This window comes from Anarrhichthys ocellatus, unplaced genomic scaffold, assembly GCF_004355925.1.
Source record: "Anarrhichthys ocellatus isolate YVR2014 unplaced genomic scaffold, GSC_Weel_1.0 scaffold156, whole genome shotgun sequence".
In the NCBI taxonomy this organism is placed as follows: domain Eukaryota; kingdom Metazoa; phylum Chordata; class Actinopteri; order Perciformes; family Anarhichadidae; genus Anarrhichthys; species Anarrhichthys ocellatus.
This window is the reverse complement of record NW_022280186.1, coordinates 125115-147805: the sequence shown is the minus strand read 5'-3', so window position 1 is coordinate 147805 and position 22691 is coordinate 125115. Positions and strand designations below refer to the sequence as shown.

At 42.1% G+C, this 22691-nt stretch overlaps 1 protein-coding gene across 4 annotated transcripts in view; it reads left to right on the top strand.

Annotated features, from left to right (window-relative positions):
• Positions 1-9749, top strand: part of nbr1b (NBR1 autophagy cargo receptor b) — a 57647-nt gene extending 47898 nt beyond the window's left edge. For 2 of the 4 annotated variants that reach the window (XM_031877948.1, XM_031877945.1), the window contains 5 exons: positions 274-525; positions 1941-2026; positions 5576-5651; positions 6132-6225; positions 7121-9749. In XM_031877948.1, the coding sequence (XP_031733808.1) occupies positions 274-525; positions 1941-2026; positions 5576-5651; positions 6132-6225; positions 7121-7294 (682 nt within the window). In that variant the 3' untranslated portion in view covers positions 7295-9749. Of the gene's footprint in view, positions 1-273; positions 526-1940; positions 2027-5575; positions 5780-6131; positions 6226-7120 lie in introns of those variants that run through there. The other 2 variants (XM_031877947.1, XM_031877946.1) reach the window with 2 other exon arrangements.
• Positions 9750-22691: the final 12942 nt, after the last annotated feature.

The following is a 22691-nucleotide window of genomic DNA, read 5'->3' as shown; positions in this document are numbered from 1 at the left end:
GACCAAATGTGTTCAGTTCGATCCTAAGTTATATGATGATTTTCTTCAACACATGGCAGGTGTTTTGCTCAGGACCCAAAAGAGCTCAGTGTTGTTTGTATGAGCGGTTCTTGAGAACCTGTGGTGTTGCTGCTTGCAACAAGCAGCAACACCACAGGGCAAGCAATCGGTTCGTTCTGAACAGACATGTTTTGAACGGGCATTGCACTAGATTCAATGGAAGGTGTATGTTGTCACGCTCCCTTTAATTCCCTATTTCTTGCCCCATTGCAGCTCTGCTTTGTCCCAGCCTGGTGACATCCCAGCCAAGATCCCCACAGACCCAGAAACCCCATCTCCCAACCAACCGGGCAGTTCAACCCCAGAGGGGGAGCTTGGTCAGGCGGACGAAGCCGCGGCATCTCCAGGGATGGCGGTGTCGGGCGCCAGCAGCGCCAACGACATGCTTTGTACGTCTCAGACGCTGGACGACGAGCCTCTGACACCTGAAGTGGTGGCACCGCCTCAAGCCATCGTCACACCAAGGTATGAAGGGTGGGATACAAACACAGCAGCATACATTTACAACTGCTGATGAAACCTCATCACTTCCTCCATGTTTACCTCTTGTCTTGATTCATTTTAAATAAAGTATAATATTTATTTATACAGCACTAATTTCATCAGCACATACAACCACAGATTTATGTCATTACCTATGGACACTGACGTTACATTGTGGCATCGGAAATTAAATTTGCCATTTAAAACATGATCTGAACTGAAACAAGAACCATTGGCACTGAAACAGGTTCCTCTGAGAAATAAAACTCTTTGGTATTATTAATTACTAGTAAGTAATGAAGTCAAATCACTTAATTTTGAATGCCTGTGTTTTGTTTTTCAATTCAACTTGTTTCAGAGCCAATACAATAAGAGAATATGTGGCCTAAGGAAATAATAAGTTGATGAAAATGGTATTTGTGACACACATGATGTTGTAGGGCTGCTTGATCATGGCACAAATCATAGGCACCATTATTTTGGTCAATATTAAGATCCAGGTTTCAAGACGGGTCAGGTGGGTTGCACACTAAGGACAGTCCGCCCCGGTCCCGCTAGCAGCAGGGAGCTCCGTCTTCACCGCAAGGAGAGAGGGCGAGCACTAAGCTGCGGGGTCCTGGGCCTTCCCAAGCCAACCTAGAGCCAGTCCCAGAGTAAATATGCCCGGCGAGGACCAACCAGGGGCGGAAAGAGTTCCCACCAGGAGATCCTGCCCCAACAAGCTGTAAATACAGGCAGCTTTGTATTTTCTTTGTTGTTAAGTTAAACATGATAGCATCATGTCGCCTGTTTAGACATCCAGCAGACACAGAGCAACGTTAGCATTTTTTTGGAGTTGTGTTTGGGTCTACCTGATGAATAGAGGAGCAGCCATATTCCGTGGAGGTTTGGTCTCCACGGACTCGTGAGAAAGAATGCCTGGCTCTCTATGCTTCAATGTGTTCACCAGCAAACTTCTATTGTCTGCTGTTGGATGCTGAGCAGATGAAAACAGCTGCCTGTTGCTGCTGGAAACAAAAGCTTGATGAGACCTGTGAGACTAAATCAAAACAGTAAAGTTGCAGGCGGTCAAACCTAAACAATGGTGGTGAATCCCTGCCCGTTTTGTCACTATGAGCGACACGTTTCATGTTACAAACAATTTGTCTTTTGTTCATTTTAACAAATATTAATTGCAGCTTTGATGTTTTCATCATTTTAGTTTTAATAAGAATTCTTGGCATTTGATTTTATATTGATGGTGGTAGTAAAGATACAGACAGAAAAGCAGGGAGGCAGAGAAAGGGGAATGAAACAAATGTATGTGTTTTAACCACTCTGCTACCGGACGCCTCAGTGCAGCTTTGATAAAAAGATTGACAGTGTTCTTTTGTTTTTTTGCTCTTGATGTTGTGCAGTCCAGGGAGTAGTGGAGAAACAGATGTGGACCCTGCCACTTCTGGGGAAGGAACAGAGGGCTCTGAACTGTACCAAACTGAGGATGGTAAGCACGTCGCTATTTCGCTAATACCTTCGCTAAGCTATTTGTATATTTTTGCGCAAACAGTGCTAACAACAGCAACAGTGCTGACAGAGCTAACTGTGTTAACCTGAGGGAGACTGTTATGCTTCCATGACCGCGCCGTCCTGCCAAGTTGGGTTGAGACGGCATTATCAGTGGTAAGCGCTGTATGAGCGCAGTGCAGAGCGGCTACCATTAGCTAGGACACACAAATAGCTTAAATTCACATGATAGGTATCAAATGTCAATAATACAATTTTCCTAAAGGATGATAGAGAGAGGGGATGCGAAAGGACAGGACAGCAATGAGCCGTGAAAATCAAGAAACTACTGCAACAGTACCAATGGAGCTGCTAGAAGTAATGCCATGAAAATGTAATTATAGAGGAAACTAAATTAATCTCTTAATTTTTCTCCATTTATCCAAATGGCATTAGAAGGGTACCCACCAAACTAACAACACCACAAGCTTAATCATTTGTAAGTATAGGGAGACCTAGCTCACAAAGATGATGACGTCAGGATGCAGATATAATAATAATAATAATAATAATAATAATAATAATAATAATAATAATAATAATAATAATAAATAAATTTTCTATAGTGCTTTTCAAAATACCCAAAGATGCTTTACAGGGCAAAGACAAACAGAACAAACAAACGACAACAAAAAAAGAAAGAGAAAGGAGCAAACAAAACAAACAAACAGAACATTTTGGTAAAAAAAAAGAATAACTGTGCTGAATGGGTCATGTAATGGAGGGTAGGGTGCAGGGGTTAACAGGTGAAGTCGAGGTTGAAGAGGTGGGTTTTGAGGGCTTGTTTGAATGATGATAGGGAGGGAGCCTCACGGATGTGGATGGGGAGGGCGTTCCAGAGGGGAGGTGCAGCAGCTGAGAAGGCCCAGGTCCGGCACTTGCTCCTGATGGTCTTCAGAGTGTTTGCACCGGCGGCCCTGAGGCAACGGGTTGGGGCGTGGAGGAGGTCTGAAAGGTACGGAGGGGCCAGGTTGTTTAGGGCTTTGTAGGTGGTGAGTAGTATTTTGAAGTCTATTCTGTATTTGACCGGGAGCCAGTGGAGGTTGCGAAGGACCGGGGTGATGTGTTCATAGCGGTGGGTGGAAGTGAGCAGTCGAGCGGCAGAGTTCTGAACATATTGGAGTTTATTGAGGATTTTGTTAGGAGAACCGTAGAGGATGCTGTTGCAGTAGTCGAGTCTGGAGGTTATGAGGGCATGGATGAGAATTTCGGTGGTGGCAGAGGACAGGGAAGGTCGGAGGCGTGCAATGTTCTTGAGGTGAAAGAAGGCAGTTTTGGTGATGTGGTTGGCGTGGGGTAGAAAAGAGAGGGTGGGGTCGAGGATGATACCGAGGTTGCGGACCTGGGTGGAGGGGGTGACGATGGAGCCATCAATGTTGAGGGAGAAGGGCTGGGCTGAGCGGGTGAGGGAGTTAGGGCCGATGAGTAGTATTTCAGATTTGTTGCAGTTGAGTTTGAGAAAGTTCTGTTGCATCCATGATTTTATATCAGTGAGACAGGTGGTGAGAGTGGAGTGGGTGACGGAGGTGATGGTCTTGGTGGAGAAGTAGAGTTGGGTGTCATCAGCGTAGCAGTGGAAGTTGAGACCATGACGACGGATGATTTGTCCAAGGGGAAGGATGTAAATGATGAAGAGGAGGGGACCAAGCACGGAACCTTGGGGGACACCGTGGGTGACTGGGGAGGTAAAGGATTTACAGTTGTTTATTGCAATGAATTGATGTCGGTCTGAGAGATATGAGGTGAACCAGGAGAGGGCAGTGCCAGTTATGCCAAGGGAGTACTGGAGACGTGAGAGGAGGATGGAGTGGTTGATGGTGTCGAAGGCGGCGCTCAGGTCAAGGAGGATGAGGATGGAGAGGAAGCCAGAGTCAGCAGAGAGAAGTATGTCATTTGTGATTTTCAGTAGGGCGGTTTCTGTGCTGTGTTTTGAACGGAAGCCGGATTGGAAGGGTTCGTAGAGATTATGGAGATTGAGGTGGGACTTGAGTTGTGATGCAACAGCTCTCTCAAGGACTTTGGACAGGTAGGGGAAGTTGGAGATGGGCCGGTAGTTGTTGTGGATGTCGGGGTCAAGACCAGCTTTTTTCAGCACGGGGTGACAGCAGCGATCTTGAGTGTGGGGGGTATGAGACCAGAAGACAGTGAGGAGTTGATGATGTTGGTGATGAGAGGGGAGAGTGATGGGAGGCAGGCCTTGACTAAGGAAGAGGGGAGGGGGTCAAGGGCACAGGTGGAGGTCTTCATGCTGGAGAGTATGGAGGAGAGGTCCATTTCAGTGATTGAACTGAAGGATGAGAGTGAGTGGCTTGGAAGTAGGGGAGAGTCATGTTGAGGGCTTGGGGGGTGGTAGGGGGGGGGGGCTGCCAGCTGGTTGTGTATTGCAATGATTTTGTCGTTGAAGAAGGATAGAAATGAGTTGCATTTGCTGGTGGTGAAGGAGGTGGAGATGGTGTCCATGGGCTTGAGGAGTTTGTTGATGGTGGAGAAAAGCGTTTTGGAGTTGTTGGAGCCAGATTGGATGATGGAGGAGTATTGAGAGGAGCGAGCGGTGTTCAGGGCATCTTTATATTGCTGTTGGTGGAGTTTGAAGGCATCAAGGTGAACAGTAAGTCCAATTTTGTTGGCAAGACGTTCCAGTTGACGGCCCTGCACTTTGAGGAGGCGAAGTCGGTCAGTGTACCAGGGGGCGGAGTGGGTGAAGGAGATGAGTTTGGATTTTTTGGGGGCGATGACGTCAAGACAGGAGGAGAGTGCATCATTATAGTACTTGACCAGGGCAGTGGGGGAGGCAGTCGAAATAGGGGCAGAGACAGTGGCAGCCAAGGTGGAGGAGAGCGAGGAGATGTTGATGGACTTGACGTTCCGGAATGTTATGGTGTGATTCTGCTTAACATGGGGGGTGGGGATGTCTGTGTCCAAGGTGATAGCCAGGTGGTCAGAGATGGTGAGGTGAGCTGGTTAGATTGCTGGTGGTAATGCCGGATGTGCAGACCAGGTCAAGTGTGTGTCCTTTGTTATGGGTGGGAAAGTCGGCATGTTGGGTGATGTTGAAGTAGTTAAAGATGTCCAGGAGTTCTGTAGAAGTTGTGGAGTCAGATGAGTCGACGTGTATGTTAAAATCACCGAGTAGCAGAATGGATGGAGAGATGGTGCAAAGTTGTGTGAGAAATTCAGACAGATCAGAAGGGAAAACAGGGTTAGGTTTTGGGGGGCGGTAGATATGTCATGTATACTTCTTTAGTGTTGCTGCATAATTGCACTGTAAAACCAAAAACACTCATCGAAACAAATGTAAAATGTGTAACAAAAACGCAAACCTTGGTTTGGACTTTCAAATGTGAAAAGGATCTAAGAGTCTTCAGCAACACTTTGCAGCGCTCTGAGGCTGTACCGAAGTACAGCAGCTTTAAGTGTCTTCTTGGTCATTCTGATACCAACATCTTTCATAGATGTTGAGGGATAATGTATTATTTTTGTTGTACCACAGTCTCTGGTCCTGAACAAACTCAGACAGATGATGCTGAAGTTACTGAAGACACAGAGGACATCCCTGAGGACCCCAGGTCTCACACTCATACCTTCACACACACATTCAAACTCAGCAGTTTGAATAAAGGAAACGTCTTGTACTGCTGGCTGCATCGAGGCCCCTAGCTTACATGGTGGTGGCTAACTGGTGAACTATTAGCTGGTGAGCTAACCACTAACGCACTAGCTAGGCGGAACATGCTAGCGCTAGTCACAAAAGCACCAGATTTTCATTTTTTTTTCTTCTGGTTTATTTTGTATCCGCTGGCATTAAGTTCTCGATATTATACATTCATTATTTCAAAAGCTTTATCTGAACCAATAAGCTTGCTAACTGTTTGTCAACAGTCAGCTAGCAAGCTTGTTAGCACTGTTATTAACATGACAATAAATCTACACAGATTTTCTAATTTAATACGTCATAATTTGTGTAGAAGTGCTGAATTGGAGATGGAGCCAAGGCTTTCACACAGCAGTCACGTTTTGAACGTAACTTCTTTACTGTCGCTTCTCAGGCACCCAGGCCTCACCAGCGGCCTGGTGAAAGGAGCTCTGTCAGTAGCTGCGTCTGCCTACAAAGCTCTGTTCACTGGACAAGGTCCCACACAGGTCAGCATGCGGTTTATATCTAGCAATATTATATCATACCTCATGTTGTTAACAAGTCGTCTTAAAGTCTCGACTAGGGACGTTCCAATCAGCTTTTTTTTTTGGCCCTGATCCCAATCAGAGTCCTTCAGTATTGTATATCTTCCAATACCGAGGCTGAGCCGATACAACATGTTCCTACTTCTGTGAATTATGGATAACGTCAGTTTAGGTCGACACTTCATTCATCTTTACGGGACACTGGCGCACATTACTCTGTCACGAAAAGGAGTGGCTGGGGTTTGCTGAAGTATAAACTTTCCTGAATCCAATAGAGCAGTAAGAACTGCTAACATTAGCCTAAACTCTGATCAAATAGAGCTTACACACAGTACAATACTACACATTGAATATGTAAGTCGTAAACACATCACATTCTTCTTTTAAACGTTTTATATCTACTATCTAGGGGTGTGTATTGGTAAGACTCTGGGGATACGTATCGTGATACAGGGGTTACCATTCAATATATTGCGATACTCTTAACAGGGTATTATTGAGATGTGTTAAATCTGATCTTAAGAAAACTGATAGTATGAAAAACACAACACCATATGCAAACAATCGGAGTAAAACAAAGTTAAAAAAATGTCATCCAATCGGAACAGTAGGATCTGCATTTCCATTTATCACATCCAGCATCATAGCACTACTCTGTTTGCAGTCTGAGCCACTGTCCCACAAATCCTAAAATGTGAACTATTAGTTTAACATCGATCGTGGTTTTGAGAGTCACCACACTATCACCACATATTGTATTAATTAGGACAGCCCCAGGCACACTGCTTCAACATGTGGAGAAATCCAAAGCTAGGCCTGCCGCGCCTAGGTCAATATGTTTCTTGTTTCTATGCAGCCTCCAGTGGATGCATCCACCCAGGACACCATGATGGCCGTGCTGGTGGAAATGGGTTTTGGGGATCGGCCGCTGAACCAGCGGCTGCTGAAGAAATACAACTACAACCTGCTGGACGTGGTCAACGAACTTGTTCAGATGACTGACAATGACTGGTACTCTACACGCTACTGACAAGAGACAGACAGACAGACAGACAGAGAGGAAGAAGACGTATAGGAAGAAGAGAAAAAGAGAGAGAATGAGATCAAACAAGAAATTCCAGAGGAGGAAAGACTGGAAGAGAGAAATTCATTTCTGCTGATCTAAATTGTTTTTTGCCTCCACCTTTTTGCCTCCACCTTTCGTCCATCTCTCCTCTGATTGGTCCGGTTGGATTGAGATCAATCCTCTCTCAGGCCATTTAAGGAGACATTCCAGCTAACTCTCTGGGATATTGTACTGGAGCATCAACACCCACTGTCTGGAGCATTACTTTCAGCTTAGGTCTAGATAGTGGCAGGGCAGCTGCTTTGTATAGGAGTTTAAGAGGGACAAGGACAGAGAGGTGTTCCTCAAGTGTTCAAAAGAGCTATGTGTAGCATTTAGCATTTGCCAGAATGGAGTCCCCTTGCAGCCTGCAGAGGGCACTGCTCCATTTCTTATGAAAAGCTAAGAGAAGTATTAAAACTGGTAAAAGCTCCCAGTAACCACAAACAAGTATTTAAATGTGACATAGCATGCTAACGTAAAGCTGTACCATCACAAAGTCAACAGTTCCACTTCCACGCTCAGAAGTAATGTAACAGATTTGACAGTTAATGTAAGCTCAGTGGCCAGCAGAGGTACACATTCCCACATCAATAATCATTGTTGAAATGCTACTTATGCCTTTTATCTGGGACACTGATGAAGTACAGAGCAGCGATATAATATCAAGAATACAGATGTGCACTGAGAAGTTAAGTTCTCAGAGCACTGCTGTACTTCTGTTTAACTGTGTGTGTGTGTGCGAGCATGGTGGATCCCTTCTGCTGTTTGTCACTACACATTCATAAGATGTCGCTACGCTAAGAGAGCTAGTCGCTGCTTTCCTGCCATGATCTCAACATTAAACAAATAGTAAGTCATGTTTACATTGTGCAAAATCTTTAATCCCAAATGCAGATTTTTCAGAGTTGGCCAAGGATTATCTGGACCCGACCTGCCTTAGAGTTCAGGTAACAAACAGAACTCTAGGCCCACCTGAAAAAGGGTTTAGGCCGGTTGAGTTTGGTTCATTTAAAATGTAATTTGTAGAAAATTGAAGAAAACACAGTCTGCCACAGACGCAGACTGCAGGAATACAGCAAGGCAGTCTTCTGTTCTTGGGTCCGGGTCTTAAAATTGTCAGTACCGATTGTGTTCAGTCGGGTCCGGACTCTGCCTGTTTTACAGAGGGAACCATCTTTTAAATGTGTACCGTTGTGTTTGCAAGTTGTTGCAAATCAATGCACTTTGCCAATTGATTTCCCAGAGATGTTATTGGAAAATTCACTTACTGGTGACATATATGGAGATTGTTCTACAGAACTACATCTACCCCTGTTGGCAGTTAAGCATGTGAACGATGCTGCTGGCGTCGGAGCCACACGTCTATGCATTCATGATCCTTGAGCTGGGTACAAAGTGATGATCTGTGCTCATTCAGGTTCAAATATACAGTATAGCATTATTAATACTAATATTATTGTTGTCGATATCACTGGAGCATTGAAAGGGTGTCCACACACCTCTCACTGTACTGTATAATCTACTGAAGACTAGTCGATGACCACTAAAGGCAGAAACAACATTCCCCCATTAGAGCTTTCTGGGATCTGGATTTAGTGTTTGCACTTAAAAGCTTGCAGGTCACAGTCAACAAAGTTGTTCCTAATGTTGACTCTCCCGTCTTACACACATTCTCTGGACCTGTTCGCTGTTGTTGTAAGCTGGTTCTCACAATACGCATCCTCAGTGTTCCCTGATCATCCAATAAACTCTTCGTTTTGAGGGTTAAAATGTTAGAAATTAAGAAATTCCTCACATTTTGTTATCTTTATTTCTCTTCTTCTAACATCACACATGACACAGATCTTTACAAATGGCTGCTCAACTTGTCTGTAGACATGTGTTGACCTCAAATAGGATCCAGCTATGTTGATGTGTTCATATCATTTTGCACTCCTGTCATGTGTTTTGTGCTTCTTCAAAGTGGTCAGGTGTGCCGTTGATCCTCCTCAAGGATGTGTACTTCTTCTGGTAGAGTACATGAAACGTATGTACAGTTAACAGTAAGGTCATTCCAAACTTAAGCTGGAATGAAACTATGTTTCTTTCCCTTCACAGATGTATGAATATATACAGAAGCTCCTCGTGTGAAGCAATGACGATCAGTTGACTTCATTAGTTTGAGTTCTGATTGTTTACGGTGCTTCTGCTCTGAATGCTGATTATGTTGTATTTTTAGGCTTATCATGTGCTGGTTGAATTTGCTCTGTTGTATGTGTTAATGTTTTTGTTTGTAAAAAAAAAAAAAAAAGTGAGTGGATTTGGGGTTGGAGTTGACATAACTTAATAAATCAGCACTTGTAGAAATATGAATACATAAATAAGTGCTTCAAAAAAACCTTAACTCATAGGACCCTAGCCCTATTTTTAGGCCTCTGCTCGAAAATTGCATAGCCATACTCAAGAGAGTCCCAAGCTCTAACTACAAGGTCTATTTTAATAATTTTGATGCTAGAATACTGGTAACACTTGTGAGATGTGTTGAATTGTGTAAATATTGTGTATATGTTACTGGTTAATAACTGATACACTTATGGCACAGCTCAAATTGAAAAATTTCTAGGTTCGCCTGAAAAAAAGCACTTGTATTGAACATTTTTTTTTTTTTAAATAATGCAGCTGCAAGCCTAAAACCACGCAACAGTCATAGAACAACACGTTTTACATGTCCCCACAACATATTTTACTTTGATTGAGTGAAGCAGGCCAGCATAAATGGTCATAAAAATCAAAATTTTGATTTTCGGAACCAGCTGTTGCATTGCTGTATACTAATTTTATATACTATATAACTAAATATTAACTATATATTCACTTTTCTTATCACTAAGAGTGTTCAATAATCCTAATAAATCAGTTTGACACCATTTTGAATAATTTTGAGCAGTTATGATGTGTCATATCTGTCATTCATAACAATAAATGGCTCATAATGTGTGTCTATGTGACTTTGGTAAGGCCGATTTACTCGTGTCAGACATTTTTAGATGCGGGATAGTCCAACGGGAGCCATGCAGGGGTGTTTGATCGTATCCGGGTCTGTTCACTGACTAAAAATCGCAAAATGCTGGGCGAACCCCCCCTCTCTACATGGATTGCTCCACCCCACAGAATCGTCTGCCATTTTGTGATTCATTCCGCCAGCGCATTGATCTCACTCACAGACATGCAGCAGAACTTGGCGGGCAGAGCTGTGCAAAAATCGGCTCGAATAAATCCGTTTTTCATCGCAAAAACCGTCAAAACGTAAGTTGTTTTTTTTTACCCAATTATTTACAAGCATTGTGTTTAGTAATCCATAGACAAACTCTAAAATGATGCTACAAGGAACAGCTCATTCGCTTTGCTGCCAGGAGTCAGATGGAAAGACGGGATGATGAATTGCCACCAAAATGTATTTGAACTTTGACAGTGAAACATATTATGAGCTGGTTGATTTCTTTGTTTTCGAGGTGTCCCTTTGGATTATTCTCCTGCTGTATATACACAGTTCCTAGGGAAGAACTCTATCTGTCATAGTTTACTTAAACTTCACATCATGTATTCCAGAGAGTACATTTTGGATCATATTCACTCGACTGAATCTCACCACAGTCCCTTTAAAAGACATCACGTGTTCCCTCATAGGTAATAGAGAGGCTAAGCCACGCCCCCTCCGGTGTTCCCCATGGGACCTGATATGGGAATAAATATGTATGCTAGTCAATGGCGAGAGACAAATTTATCTTTTGGTCCTGTTTGAATTGTGCCATGAATTGCACAAGACGTGTTGGTGTGAAACACAGGCACGACATCATAGCTTCAGCAGCTTTTGGGTGTGAAGTCTTTCTAATTAAGCATTTTAAAAGTCTTATACTTCAACAGTTTTATGACAAAAAATATTCTTTTAAATTGCCAAACATCATATTCATGGCATTATTCAAACACGATCATATTTGTCTCTCACCGTTGACTTTTCTGAAATAAGGTAGCGAAAGGGGTGGGACTTCTCTCTTTAAGTGACACCCAGCTTCACCTTTCTAACCTTCCAACTCCTGCGTGATGAAATGGAACCTGGCTGAAATGTGCACTGGATGAAGGTGAAGACTTTCACATACTGTGTGTGTATGTCACTTTGCTTTAACTTGACGTGTTGCGTGTTCCACGAGGAATGGTCAGGAAAAATATTTTCATATTGGGTTATAAATACAAGTGAAGTATTTAAGGAGGGAGGAAAAAGATGTATAGTTTGAGCTTTTGTTCTGTGTTGCACTTTATGAACATGGTTACGATGTACAAATCAATCTGTCTCCAATTAAAGTCGTTACACCAATGAGGGATTTCTGGCTATTTGTTCTTTAAGTGACAGGAAGACATACAAAGGAATGTTGTACAAAAGGAAGTTCCAATTAGGATATGGCGTCTCTGATGTAACGTCGTGTAAGAGTCAAGAAATATGTGAAAACCACCATATGGCCGCCTTTGTCTTTAGACTTCAGTGCACTTTTGTTGTGGGACTAAACAGCAGATAACTGTCAATTAAATCCCAGTTTATAGTAACGGCATAAACGGAGACAAAGAAAACGTGTGAAAACAACAGTTTGAGGAGGCACACAGGGGCATCATAGAACTACTACCCCAGAGCCTTTAACGAGGTACTTATCCATGGACTGTATATAAATGGATGGAGTCTTCATGACGTCACTTGTTGGTTTGCGAACTGCCGTTGTGAAGCCTCAAGCTTCTTGGCTGTTGCCATCTTGGACTTTGGCTGTTGCAAATGTCTTTTTTTTTGCAACCGGTGAACAGAAGTGACCATATTTGGACTGACGTAGAGAAACTGTATACAACTCCAGCAGCAGTAGCTACCTGTCAATCACTGTAAGCCCGCCCTAAAGCATACTCTGCTTTATGGTCTGTTTGACTCTAAACAAACCATAATTTACTAAATGAACATCATGTCGTATTGAAGACTTGAAACTAGAGATTGAGACCATAAACTCATTTTCCAATGTTTACTGATAAATTAAGTGAGAAGTAGGCTCATCTTCTCATAGACCTCCGTACAATCAGACTTCTTTTTGCAACCAGAGGAGTGGTTATCATTAAAGATGGCTTACAATTATTCATTAAATCGGTTTCTGTACTAAAAACTTTTAACTATCTTCAGATGGGGAATGTGATCTGGGTACCAACCACTACCTCTGCATGAAATAAAATAAAGTATCCATGATATTCATCATGCTAGTAGAGATAAAGTAACAAGCCACCAGTTTGTTTGTTTGTTTGTTTTGCAGGGACAATGCACACCAATCAACAGTCACACTGTAAGTGAGCCAGAGTTGGCCAGAGAGGCTAGTTCTGCTGTCCCTGGCCAGATGTTTGAAGGCAGCCTAAAATGACAAAACGTCAACTGAAAATGGAATTAAAATTCATAGATAAACAGACAGCAACGTATAGACAAAACAAATATGTACACTTTTCTTTTGCTTATATATAAGACACTAGAGCCAAGCAGACATAACAGGCTGCAGCATGCGTCAGGCAGAACAAACCCACCTACAGTACGTGTTTTTTGTGGGTCTGTGTGGTGGCAGAGCATTCCACGAGTGTGCTGCCTTCACAGAGAATGTAGATTTGCTAAACGAGCTTGACCTATGTGAAATGACACAATCACCTCTTGAAGCAGATCTAGTGAGTCTGCTGCTTTGAGTGCTTTGTTTAATAAAATCACTAGGCCAGGGGTCGGCAACCTGCAGCTCTTCGGCTCCCTGAGTCTACATCCACACTAATACGTTTTCCTATTTCCTATTTCCTGTTGCCACTCTGACGGCCTGCCCGCGGGCCATCAGAGTGTTCAGTGTCCAGTTGTGTCATGTATAGCCAATAAAATATCGCTGTCACTCACCGATTATGATTCATAGCGTTTCCCTCATCGTTGATAATCCACCAAAAACAGTCTTGCTAGATGGCTAAGGGTCCACACGATCCAATCTAGTAAAAGATTTAGTCCAAAATACATTAGTACGTCCATAAACACCCACGGGGGGCTGTTGCATCATTTCAAATTAGCCAGTAGATATTGATAATTTTCTATGTATTTTTAGTCGTATCTCCCGTTAACATGTAAACATTGCCGGTCTGTGTGTCTCAAAATGGCGGCTGCATTCTGCCGGTTAGATTGACACCTCATTTGACCCAATAGGAGCTTCCATAGCGTGGTCACATTCTGGAACAGCCAACGAGAGTCCGCTTTGAAAGACAATGCCCGCCTCTCTTCTTTGGGTAATGCTCGAGCCAATTGCAACAGATCTTGTTCAAACTCAGCTTCGTTATAGCCAATGAAATTACGAAGAGAACGATATGCAGATTCAAGCAAGCTGGGTAAATGTTTGCACCGTCAGTGAGGTACTTATGACCGATCTTGAACACCAAAGTCAGGTTACTGACAATTTTCAAGAATCTGTGAAAGTTGACTGGTTAAATACGTTGTAGATAACCATATATCAACATGACTAAGCTGCCGTTCAAAAAACAAACATGTAGTTTATCGTAGGCTAGGCATTTCGCCTGGTGACTATGAGTGTCCAAAAGTGCTTTAATGCAGACTTACCCTTAGTAAACTATGTGTAAAATATTCGTTTTCTGTCGTATTGTTATCAAATTTGAACTTGTACCAGGTGCTATGACTTCATGCTATGGTACCATTGTGTTTTCCAGCTAATAAGACCCAGCCATAGATAACTGCAGGCATCTTTTGGCCAAAAAAAATCCAGGCGGAAATAAAAACCTTCTGTTTCAGTGTGTTTTAGCTTCATTAGCTCAATGCTAGTGAGCACTTACAGTGATTCTGACTGGTTGCGGAGAAACTTCAGAGTGTTACCTTTCAATAGAGACTAAAACCATACATGTACTCCCAATGGTTCAATAAGAGCTGTCAGTTTACTTTGGGTACGCCTTGGATAGGCGTTTTAGGCAAATTTTACGGGAGTGATAAGAGGATCTCCGTCCACACTGCGTTTCAGCATCGTTTTCTGAATGATCTCCGTCCAGACTTAAACGCCTGAAATCGAATATCACGTGACTCTTCACGTACACTGGGCATGCGGGTGGGTGCCGGTGTAAACAGGAAGTGGATTAGTTGCTCAAAGCCACTAACGTGATGTCAGATGGCCGCTCTGTAGGGCTGATAACGCCACTGGACACACTGCTCGCTAATCGCACCAATAACAGCTGCTTCCTCTGTAATAATGCAGACTTCAACTGAACAACAGTAAAGACAACAAGGTCAGTAATACCTGACCTTCAATAAACATGTTTTCATATGTTGTCACCTAAAATGTGCTACACATCCTATTACACCCGTCAAGAGCCTTTCCCTGCAAGTGGCTCATCATGATTTTCAGACCCACGCCCTCTGTAAACTATCAATGGATAAATCCAAAAAAAGAAAAGTCACGGAGGAAAATAGAGAGTTTAACTCTGCGTGGACATCTTAATTTGCTTTCACTGCCAACAATGCTGACTTACCTGTATGCTTGATATGTGCAAACAATGTAATGTTGAAAGTCACTTCCAGAACAAACACACATTTGGTAAAAAGTGTCACGCTGGAGATGATTTCTCAGCTGCTGCAGCAAACTCTCCTCTTCATAAGAGTTTGATATTGTTCTAACAGGTAAAATAGCAATAAAATGTCAAGAATTGTCTTTATTCTTGTTCTATATTTTCATAAACACAACAAACTATAGTTTTTGTATATATAATATAACTATATATACAACTTTATAAGCTGTGATATCAAATAGCTTTTGTGGCTCCAGACAAACATTATTTGGTGGAAAATAGGACAAAATGTCTCTTTGGATAGTAAAGGCTGCCGACCCCTGACCTAAACGGAGGCGGGGCCGTACCATGTAAAAAGTTAAAGGGCACGAGATTACAGAATATCACGTCTACTTTGATAAAAATGTTGGTCCTCCCCTAGACGCCACATGACATCGTCCCAAACACAGGTTGAATACTTCCTTCCTGCACTATGTGTTCACTGTCAGCAGACGGTCCTTTCCAACAGGAACCGAAGCAGTTTTATGCGCCCTTCAAAGCCACCGGACTCCTTTGACTAAAAGAGTTGTTTTATTTGCTTTGGTCTTTTAAAGGGTCCGGATATTATGCTATGGCCATGGGCCCGGTGGAAGAATGTCTAGGTAGTGTGAGGAATTTAAGTTTAAAAGCGCTCCTAGCGATGGATATTATGTGTTACAATAATTTTGTGTGTGACGCACACAAAATGTATGGTCAGATTTTTGTTATTAGATTCATAGTTGAACGAATTTCTGTGATTTGCCTATCATAATTAAACTTCCTTTAGAAGTGTATTTTTATCTTTGCCCAGTAGGTGGCAGTGCAGCGCTGTGGTTCTGCCTCGCGACCAGAGATTTGTAGGTGCGTGTTCAGCGTCTTCTCATAGCTTGAGAGGACACTGAAGCAAGAAGCCACAGCGTTTGCCTGTGTCATTCATTTCCTGTTTTTCTCAGGTTAGTAACATGAAAAGTGCACCAAAGTTGACACATGAATTCGGGACCAATGTGTACGTAACATTTGTATAGAGTATTTTGTGTTTTTATGTAGTTTGACAGCTACTGACTGTTAAGACTGACGGTTGAGTGCTAGCTAAGCTGATAGTAGCCCTGTGTTACATCCCTTGTTTTTATCTGGCTCCTACACAATGCACTTTCTTTATGATGAAATGAATCGACTCTTTATGTCCTGTTAGGTCGATTCATACTAAATATGTTAATTAATGTGACTGTAATATGTATATAAGTGTTGTGAATGTTTGTTAGCATTTGTTAGCTGTTCGCTGTACTGGTGACGCAGCACCGCCATTTGGAAGAGTGTCTGCCTCACGTACGCCACAGTGGCTGTGGGCACATTGCCAAAGTGCAGTTAGGAGGGGTTTTAGCCCAAGAGACAACAGATATGTTGATCAAACATAGTAATGTAATAATAGTAGTGTAACCTTTGTTTATTTTGTTTATTACAATTTAATGTATTTTTCCCGTGTTTTGAAATGGAGAAACATATACAGAATACTGTTTTCACTTAAATAAGTGTGAAATAAAGAGATCGCTTGAGAGGACACTGAAGCAAGAAGCCACAGCGTTTGCCTGTGTCATTCATTTCCTGTTTTTCTCAGGCACAAAATCTGTGATCAGGCCCATTCATGCTGGGACCTGTAACATTTACTTGTAGAAGGTTTAAACTAAAGGGAGAGTTACTGAATTTGTTGTGCACCGTGAGAGAAACCAGAGAATTTATGACACTGCCATAAAGTAATACAAGTCAGAGAGAGGGGGATGTTGCTGAAGAGTTTCTGAGCACAGCCTTCAAGAAGGGGGGAGGAATGGGTCAAGGAAGTGATACATATATCATATAATAATATTCAGTATAATATAAAACACACATACATATATAGATATTTAGATATATACACAGTCTATATCTATAAAATATAATATAACATGTTTATTTATTGAGATGCCCCTATGGACCTTGTTATAGGAGGTAAAGATTAGGAGTGTAATGATGTGAAGTGTAATTATGAATACTGATGTTAAATTAAGCTATGATGAGTTTTCACTGTTAATTTACCATCTCAATTACATGTTGATGCCTCCATGACCAAGTTAAGCAGATGAGACTGAGGACAATTATGTAGAAGAAAAGATGTTCACTTTGCCTAATATGTAGCTTGACAGAGTTCTCCATGTGTGTCCTGGTGTTCTCATGTTTCCTTACCTCCTCATCCCTCACTCCCTACCCTGGTGTTCTCATGTTTCCTTACTTCCTCATCCCTCACTCCCTAACTGTCCGTGCTAGATCTGTCCCCGTTGTTTTAAAAAGCTAAATAACTTATTAGCATGACATCATCCAGCTAGCCAAACCTGTCTGGTGTACAGCTAGTACAGAAGCTTTGCATGTACTGCTTCCCTTTCCCGCTAGTCTGCTGTCTGATTGTGAGGTCAGGCTGATCTGGGATCAGCTCTTTGGCTGCAGAATCTCTGCCAAAGTTCTCCTCTCAAACGGGTCTTGGAGGAGTAGTGCTCGTGCTGGGGCTCGCGTGTAGAGACTTCTCCTGACGAGGACGCGCAACGCTGATTGGCTAAATTGTTTGTCACTCATTCATATCTTTAATCAGCAATTGGCTAAACTCAGTGGTGGGCCGTCAGGGCCTGCAAGGCCTTCTCTGCTGGCCTAAACATAATCACAAAGTTATATCTATTTTATAATTTAATAATATTTTCACAAATACACTAATTATGTATTCTAAATATTGTTCCCATTATCTTATGTTCTCATTGCACAGCTCCTGTCTTCCTCAGTTGCTCTGCTTCCAGTGCAGCTTGTTTTAAGTAGAGCTTTTATCCAATCAGATTTCACCTCTGTGTCTCTAGGTAAGAAGAGAGGCCCGAGGCCTGCAGACTCACAACAAGTGAATCCCCGGCGTGTCGGCCGTTAAAACACTTCCTGGAAGTCTGTTCTCGTGGGTCCTTGCTCATGGCTCCTCAGAGATCCCTCCTCCCTCCTCGATCCTCGCTCCTCAGAGCTAAATAAGAGCTTTAGGACGGCCGTCAATATGGCGGTGCAGAACAACTTCCGGTTCAAGCGAGGATCGAGGAAACGACAATTAAGAGACTTGGGATGTACCCTCTGTCTCATCAAGAGAGGCAGAGAGACCTGTTCCTGACCCCATCCTCACATATGCAGCAGTACTTCCTCTTTTTGACTCAACCGTCAAAACCGTCCCCAAGTTTACAATTACAGTATGATCACCAGACCTTCCACTACTTTCTGTCAACAGACCCAGTATTGTAATCACATTACAGCTGTAGCTGTTAAATCACTTCATATCAACACACAATACATAAATGCATAAATTGACTGTTAGATTATATTTTTATTTGAATGATATATGCTGTGTATATGTGTTCTTTGGCCTGATCTTCTTAGTCCATTCTTTATTCTTTTAACTTTAAAGCAGCTCTTCTGGGATCTCAAACCTACTGACATATCAAAATCTGAATTCATAGTAAGGAGAAGATGATTCACTACTTTAATGTGTGCAGTTTAGGTAGAGTGGCAGGCCCTGAAAGCAGAGGGGTTAACGTTGATTCAAATGACATTATCTGAGAGAAGCTTTGGCTTCTTGATTGGGACCGCATGTCCTCCCCTGATTCGTCATGCTTCTATCACATGACCCTTTTTCAAAAGAAAGCAGAGTGGCTGCTGTGTTGCTATCGGTGTGACAGTTTCCTAGAGCAGAGCCACACACAGAGCAGACAGGCCATAGCCTGTGCTTCTGCTGCACAAGAAACCACAACCACCAGCTTCCTGCAGGCTTGTGCAGAGGTGTGGGAGCGCTTATTTGTGCTTTAGATGTGACTACCGTGAAATAATCAGAAAATGAAGTTCCTCTGATTGACTGCTTTGTTCTCAACGCTGCTCCATCTCTTCAGTCAATCTCTAGCTCGTTCGACCACCAATGTACTCTCTCTCTCTGTTTCTCTATCTCTCTCTCACTCATTGAGCTGGAGAGAGGAGGAGCCAACTTTCAATGTGTGTCTTTTAAAACAGCAACGCTACAGAGTTTACCTTGAAGTCATTGGTATAATATTTCTCCATCATTATTCTATTTACTACTCCCATTATATGAATCATTTCTGTCATATGCATTGAATGTGTTGTAACTCGGTTATGGTGTTCATTCTGTACACATGACATCATCACACTGCTGTCCATGCTGATAGAGGATCCTCCTCTGTTGCTCTCTCTAAGGTCTCTTCCTTTTTTTCTCTCCACGTTAAAGGTTTTAAATATTTAAAATAGAATTGAATGAATGACTGAATATTATTTTCAGCAAGCACATCTACAGTTGACGGACGTTTGTGGTAACCACATCAGCACCAACATGACAAGGACAGGCTAGTGTCACTCCACATCTTACATCTCAGATGTGACAGGAGAGACAGAGTAACATCTAATAGAATCAAATCAAGGCTATTACCACTGAGTGAGTGGGTTCATGTACAAACTGAAACCAAACGTATCAAGAAGCGCCAAAAAGGTTTAACTTAGAGAATCAATATTCAGGTGAATATTGAAATCACTGATAGTTGAAATAAAAGAGACGCATCTACTCAGAAATGTAGATTTGTTTGGAAAAATAAGCGCCCTAGAATAAAATTACAAAAACTTCAATCTCCCATAAGTAAGGGTGATTAGCTTTACCGAATTGAAAGTATTATCACTGGGCTTCACGGCTGATATTGCTCACAGAATGGGTCAAAGATAGTCAATTTTTATTTTCAGATTTGGAAATTTTCCAAACTCCGGGAATTTTATTTTACATTCTGGTGTACTCTGAGAAGAAAATTAAGTCATAAGACAATTACTTTAAGCAAAAAAATTATTCAGTTATTAATCACTATTTCAGCTCTATTATTATTAACCTTTATTTAGACAAAATCCATTGAGACCGAGGTCTCATTTTCAAAAGTTTTGGTCAAATAAAAACAAAGATAGCAAGAGTAGCGAGAACCATCGCCTGTACAAATAAAGTGATTAGTTTACATTGAATCCTGTTACTGCTTCATATTAACTTCCACTGTTACTCTAAAGCTGTTAGAATTGTGGCCTATCTTCTATTTGCAATTAATATGCATTCAATCCAGTTCAATTTTTTAAATGAAAATGATAATCTACTCTGGCTAAAGTAGTTTATCAAGAGTAAAATAATAGCTGTGATCTATACACACCTCTGCATTAGCAACCCGCTTAAATGAAGGTACAGGCACCTTAACCCTCTCATTACTTCAGGGTTCTTGAGAGCAACTTGGGACTGTTAGTACACTCGCTGTGGTCATTACAGTGAACAGTGTGTACAGTGTGATGAGAGGGCATGTGAGCCCTTGTTGCTGTACTTTATCTCCTTGGAGCAGATGCTGCATTTAACATACCCTGCCTTTTCAATGTATTTAAAACACTGTGACAGCAGGAAGCTGTACTCACGTCTGTTTAGACCTCCACCTTTATCCAGGCCCATCTCCACCTTTATCCGGGCCCACCTCCACCTTTATCCAGGCCCAGCTCCTTTACATCTCAGCCCTGCGTCAAGCTGCGCTACACAACCAGCCTCCTCTCCCTGAAGCTCTTTGACCTCATCATCTCATCAGTATCTGGGCCTCATGTTTTGTGGTCATGAAAGTTATTCCGACCACGAAATCATCCTCATTCTACTTTGAGTTAAAAAAACCAACCTGCAACCAGATGCGCCGGTGTTCCGGTTTTAACGTTAATGAGTGACCGCGTGAACTGAACCGGAACACGGGGGGGCTGAATGTTTCATCACGTTACGTTTTTTCCTTCTAAATCGCGATAATGACGAACGTTAACAATCGACAAAGTTCCGCATGCAGTGGACTTTAACTTAACCCAGCAAGTGTGAACGGTAACGGAACATAACGGAACTTAAACTTCAACGGAGGGAAATGAAGACGCTGTACACATCTGAACGCTGATTGGCCAAGACTCGACACGTCAAAGATGTTCTATTGCGAAGATCACGACATCACATTTTCTCCTCGTCTCACTCCAATCTGAGAAACGCCGACTGGCCAGTTTAAATAAACCCACATTACTCTATCAAAGATCAAACTATTAAAGACAATATCAAAGACAAATATCAAACACAAGTTATTACAAATGACTTTGTTCAATGCTTAAAATCCTTTCAAGGGTGCGTTTGCACAATCCCACGTGAAGTATTTCATGTGTTGTAAAGCCACGTTTAAAGTAGTCTTCAATGTACTCACAATACATTTCCATGTCAAGTGTACAGTAACCAGCCAAAGAGCTGCTTCTATGACTGTGTTTAAGTATCTCATAACTTCGACTTTCTATCTCAGAATTCTGACTTATGTGGAGAATTTCAGTATTAAACGCATTATTAGTAGGATTTAATAACACCCCTAGTGGTGAGTAGAAGTGTCACAATAATAAATATGTTAGTCACAATATGTTTCCATATGGAATGTATTATGTTTACAAATATTCTCACTTATAGAGGATATTATATGTTACAGTATATTAACTCATTGAATGTATTAAATCATAGAAGTAGGTATTAAAACACTAAGAATAGTTTTGAGGGTCAGATAGGGATTCTGAGTGAGGTGTCAGACATGCAGCAGCAAATGGAGGCGACCTCATCGATGGAGGATGGGGCCAGTGGGACGGTCAAATGCCAAGCTGACCAGCAGGACAGAGGAGGAGTCCAAGATGTTTTGCGAGGAGCCAAGATGTTTTGCTAAGGGATCGATAATGGGAGGGGACAGAATTCAAATGAAGCCAATCACTAATCGCCACGGAGGGTCATTCACACGTTTTATGACAGTATCGGACACTTTCAGACTCTCAGGGGATACAAAAGACAATGTTTTAGGGAGTTTACCTCAGATCACTGCAGCTCTCATTTTCAGCTAACTGTCCGCGCCGGACTGTGAGGAGATGCGTGTATGTGGTCTCTGCTCTCGAGAACATTACTATTGATAGTTAATTCAGTTTGTAAGTGAACTTTGTGTAGTACATTAAATATTGTTTTTAATTTGAACCGGATCTAGCTCATTCTTCTGATGCGCGTGCGCAGTAAGAAGCTCGCAGCAGAAGAGTACCTGCGGCCTGCAGGCTCCTTCATCCTTTGTTCTTAAAAACCTAACACTTACTATCTCAGAATTCTGACTTTCTATCATAATTCTGACTTTCTATCTCATAATTCTGACTTTCTATCTCACAATTATGACTTTCTATCTCACAATTATGACTTTCTGTCATAGTTATGAATTTCAGTCTCATAACTTCGAATTTCTATCTCATAATTTCGACTACGGGGATATTTTTATTATCAAGTCTAACTTTAAATTTTTTATTTTTTTACTTTTTTTGCTGGCGGATTCGCGGGCCACATAAAATCACGTGGCGGGCCGGACAAGCTCAACACAGAGGCGGACAGACCGCAGTCAGTGCGCCTGTATTCTGATCTTTACGGTAATCAAACAGCTCAAGAGCCGAGCGGTTGATGTTAAACTGTGAGCTGGTGAACTTCCTGTAGCCGTTAAGCTAACGTGTGACGTGACCTACAAAGTGGCGTTTACTTTGATAACACATCCGGTTAACTGACGTCTAGTAAAAGTTAACTCTCAATCTTTACAAAGATATGAACCAATTTAAACACCTTGTTACC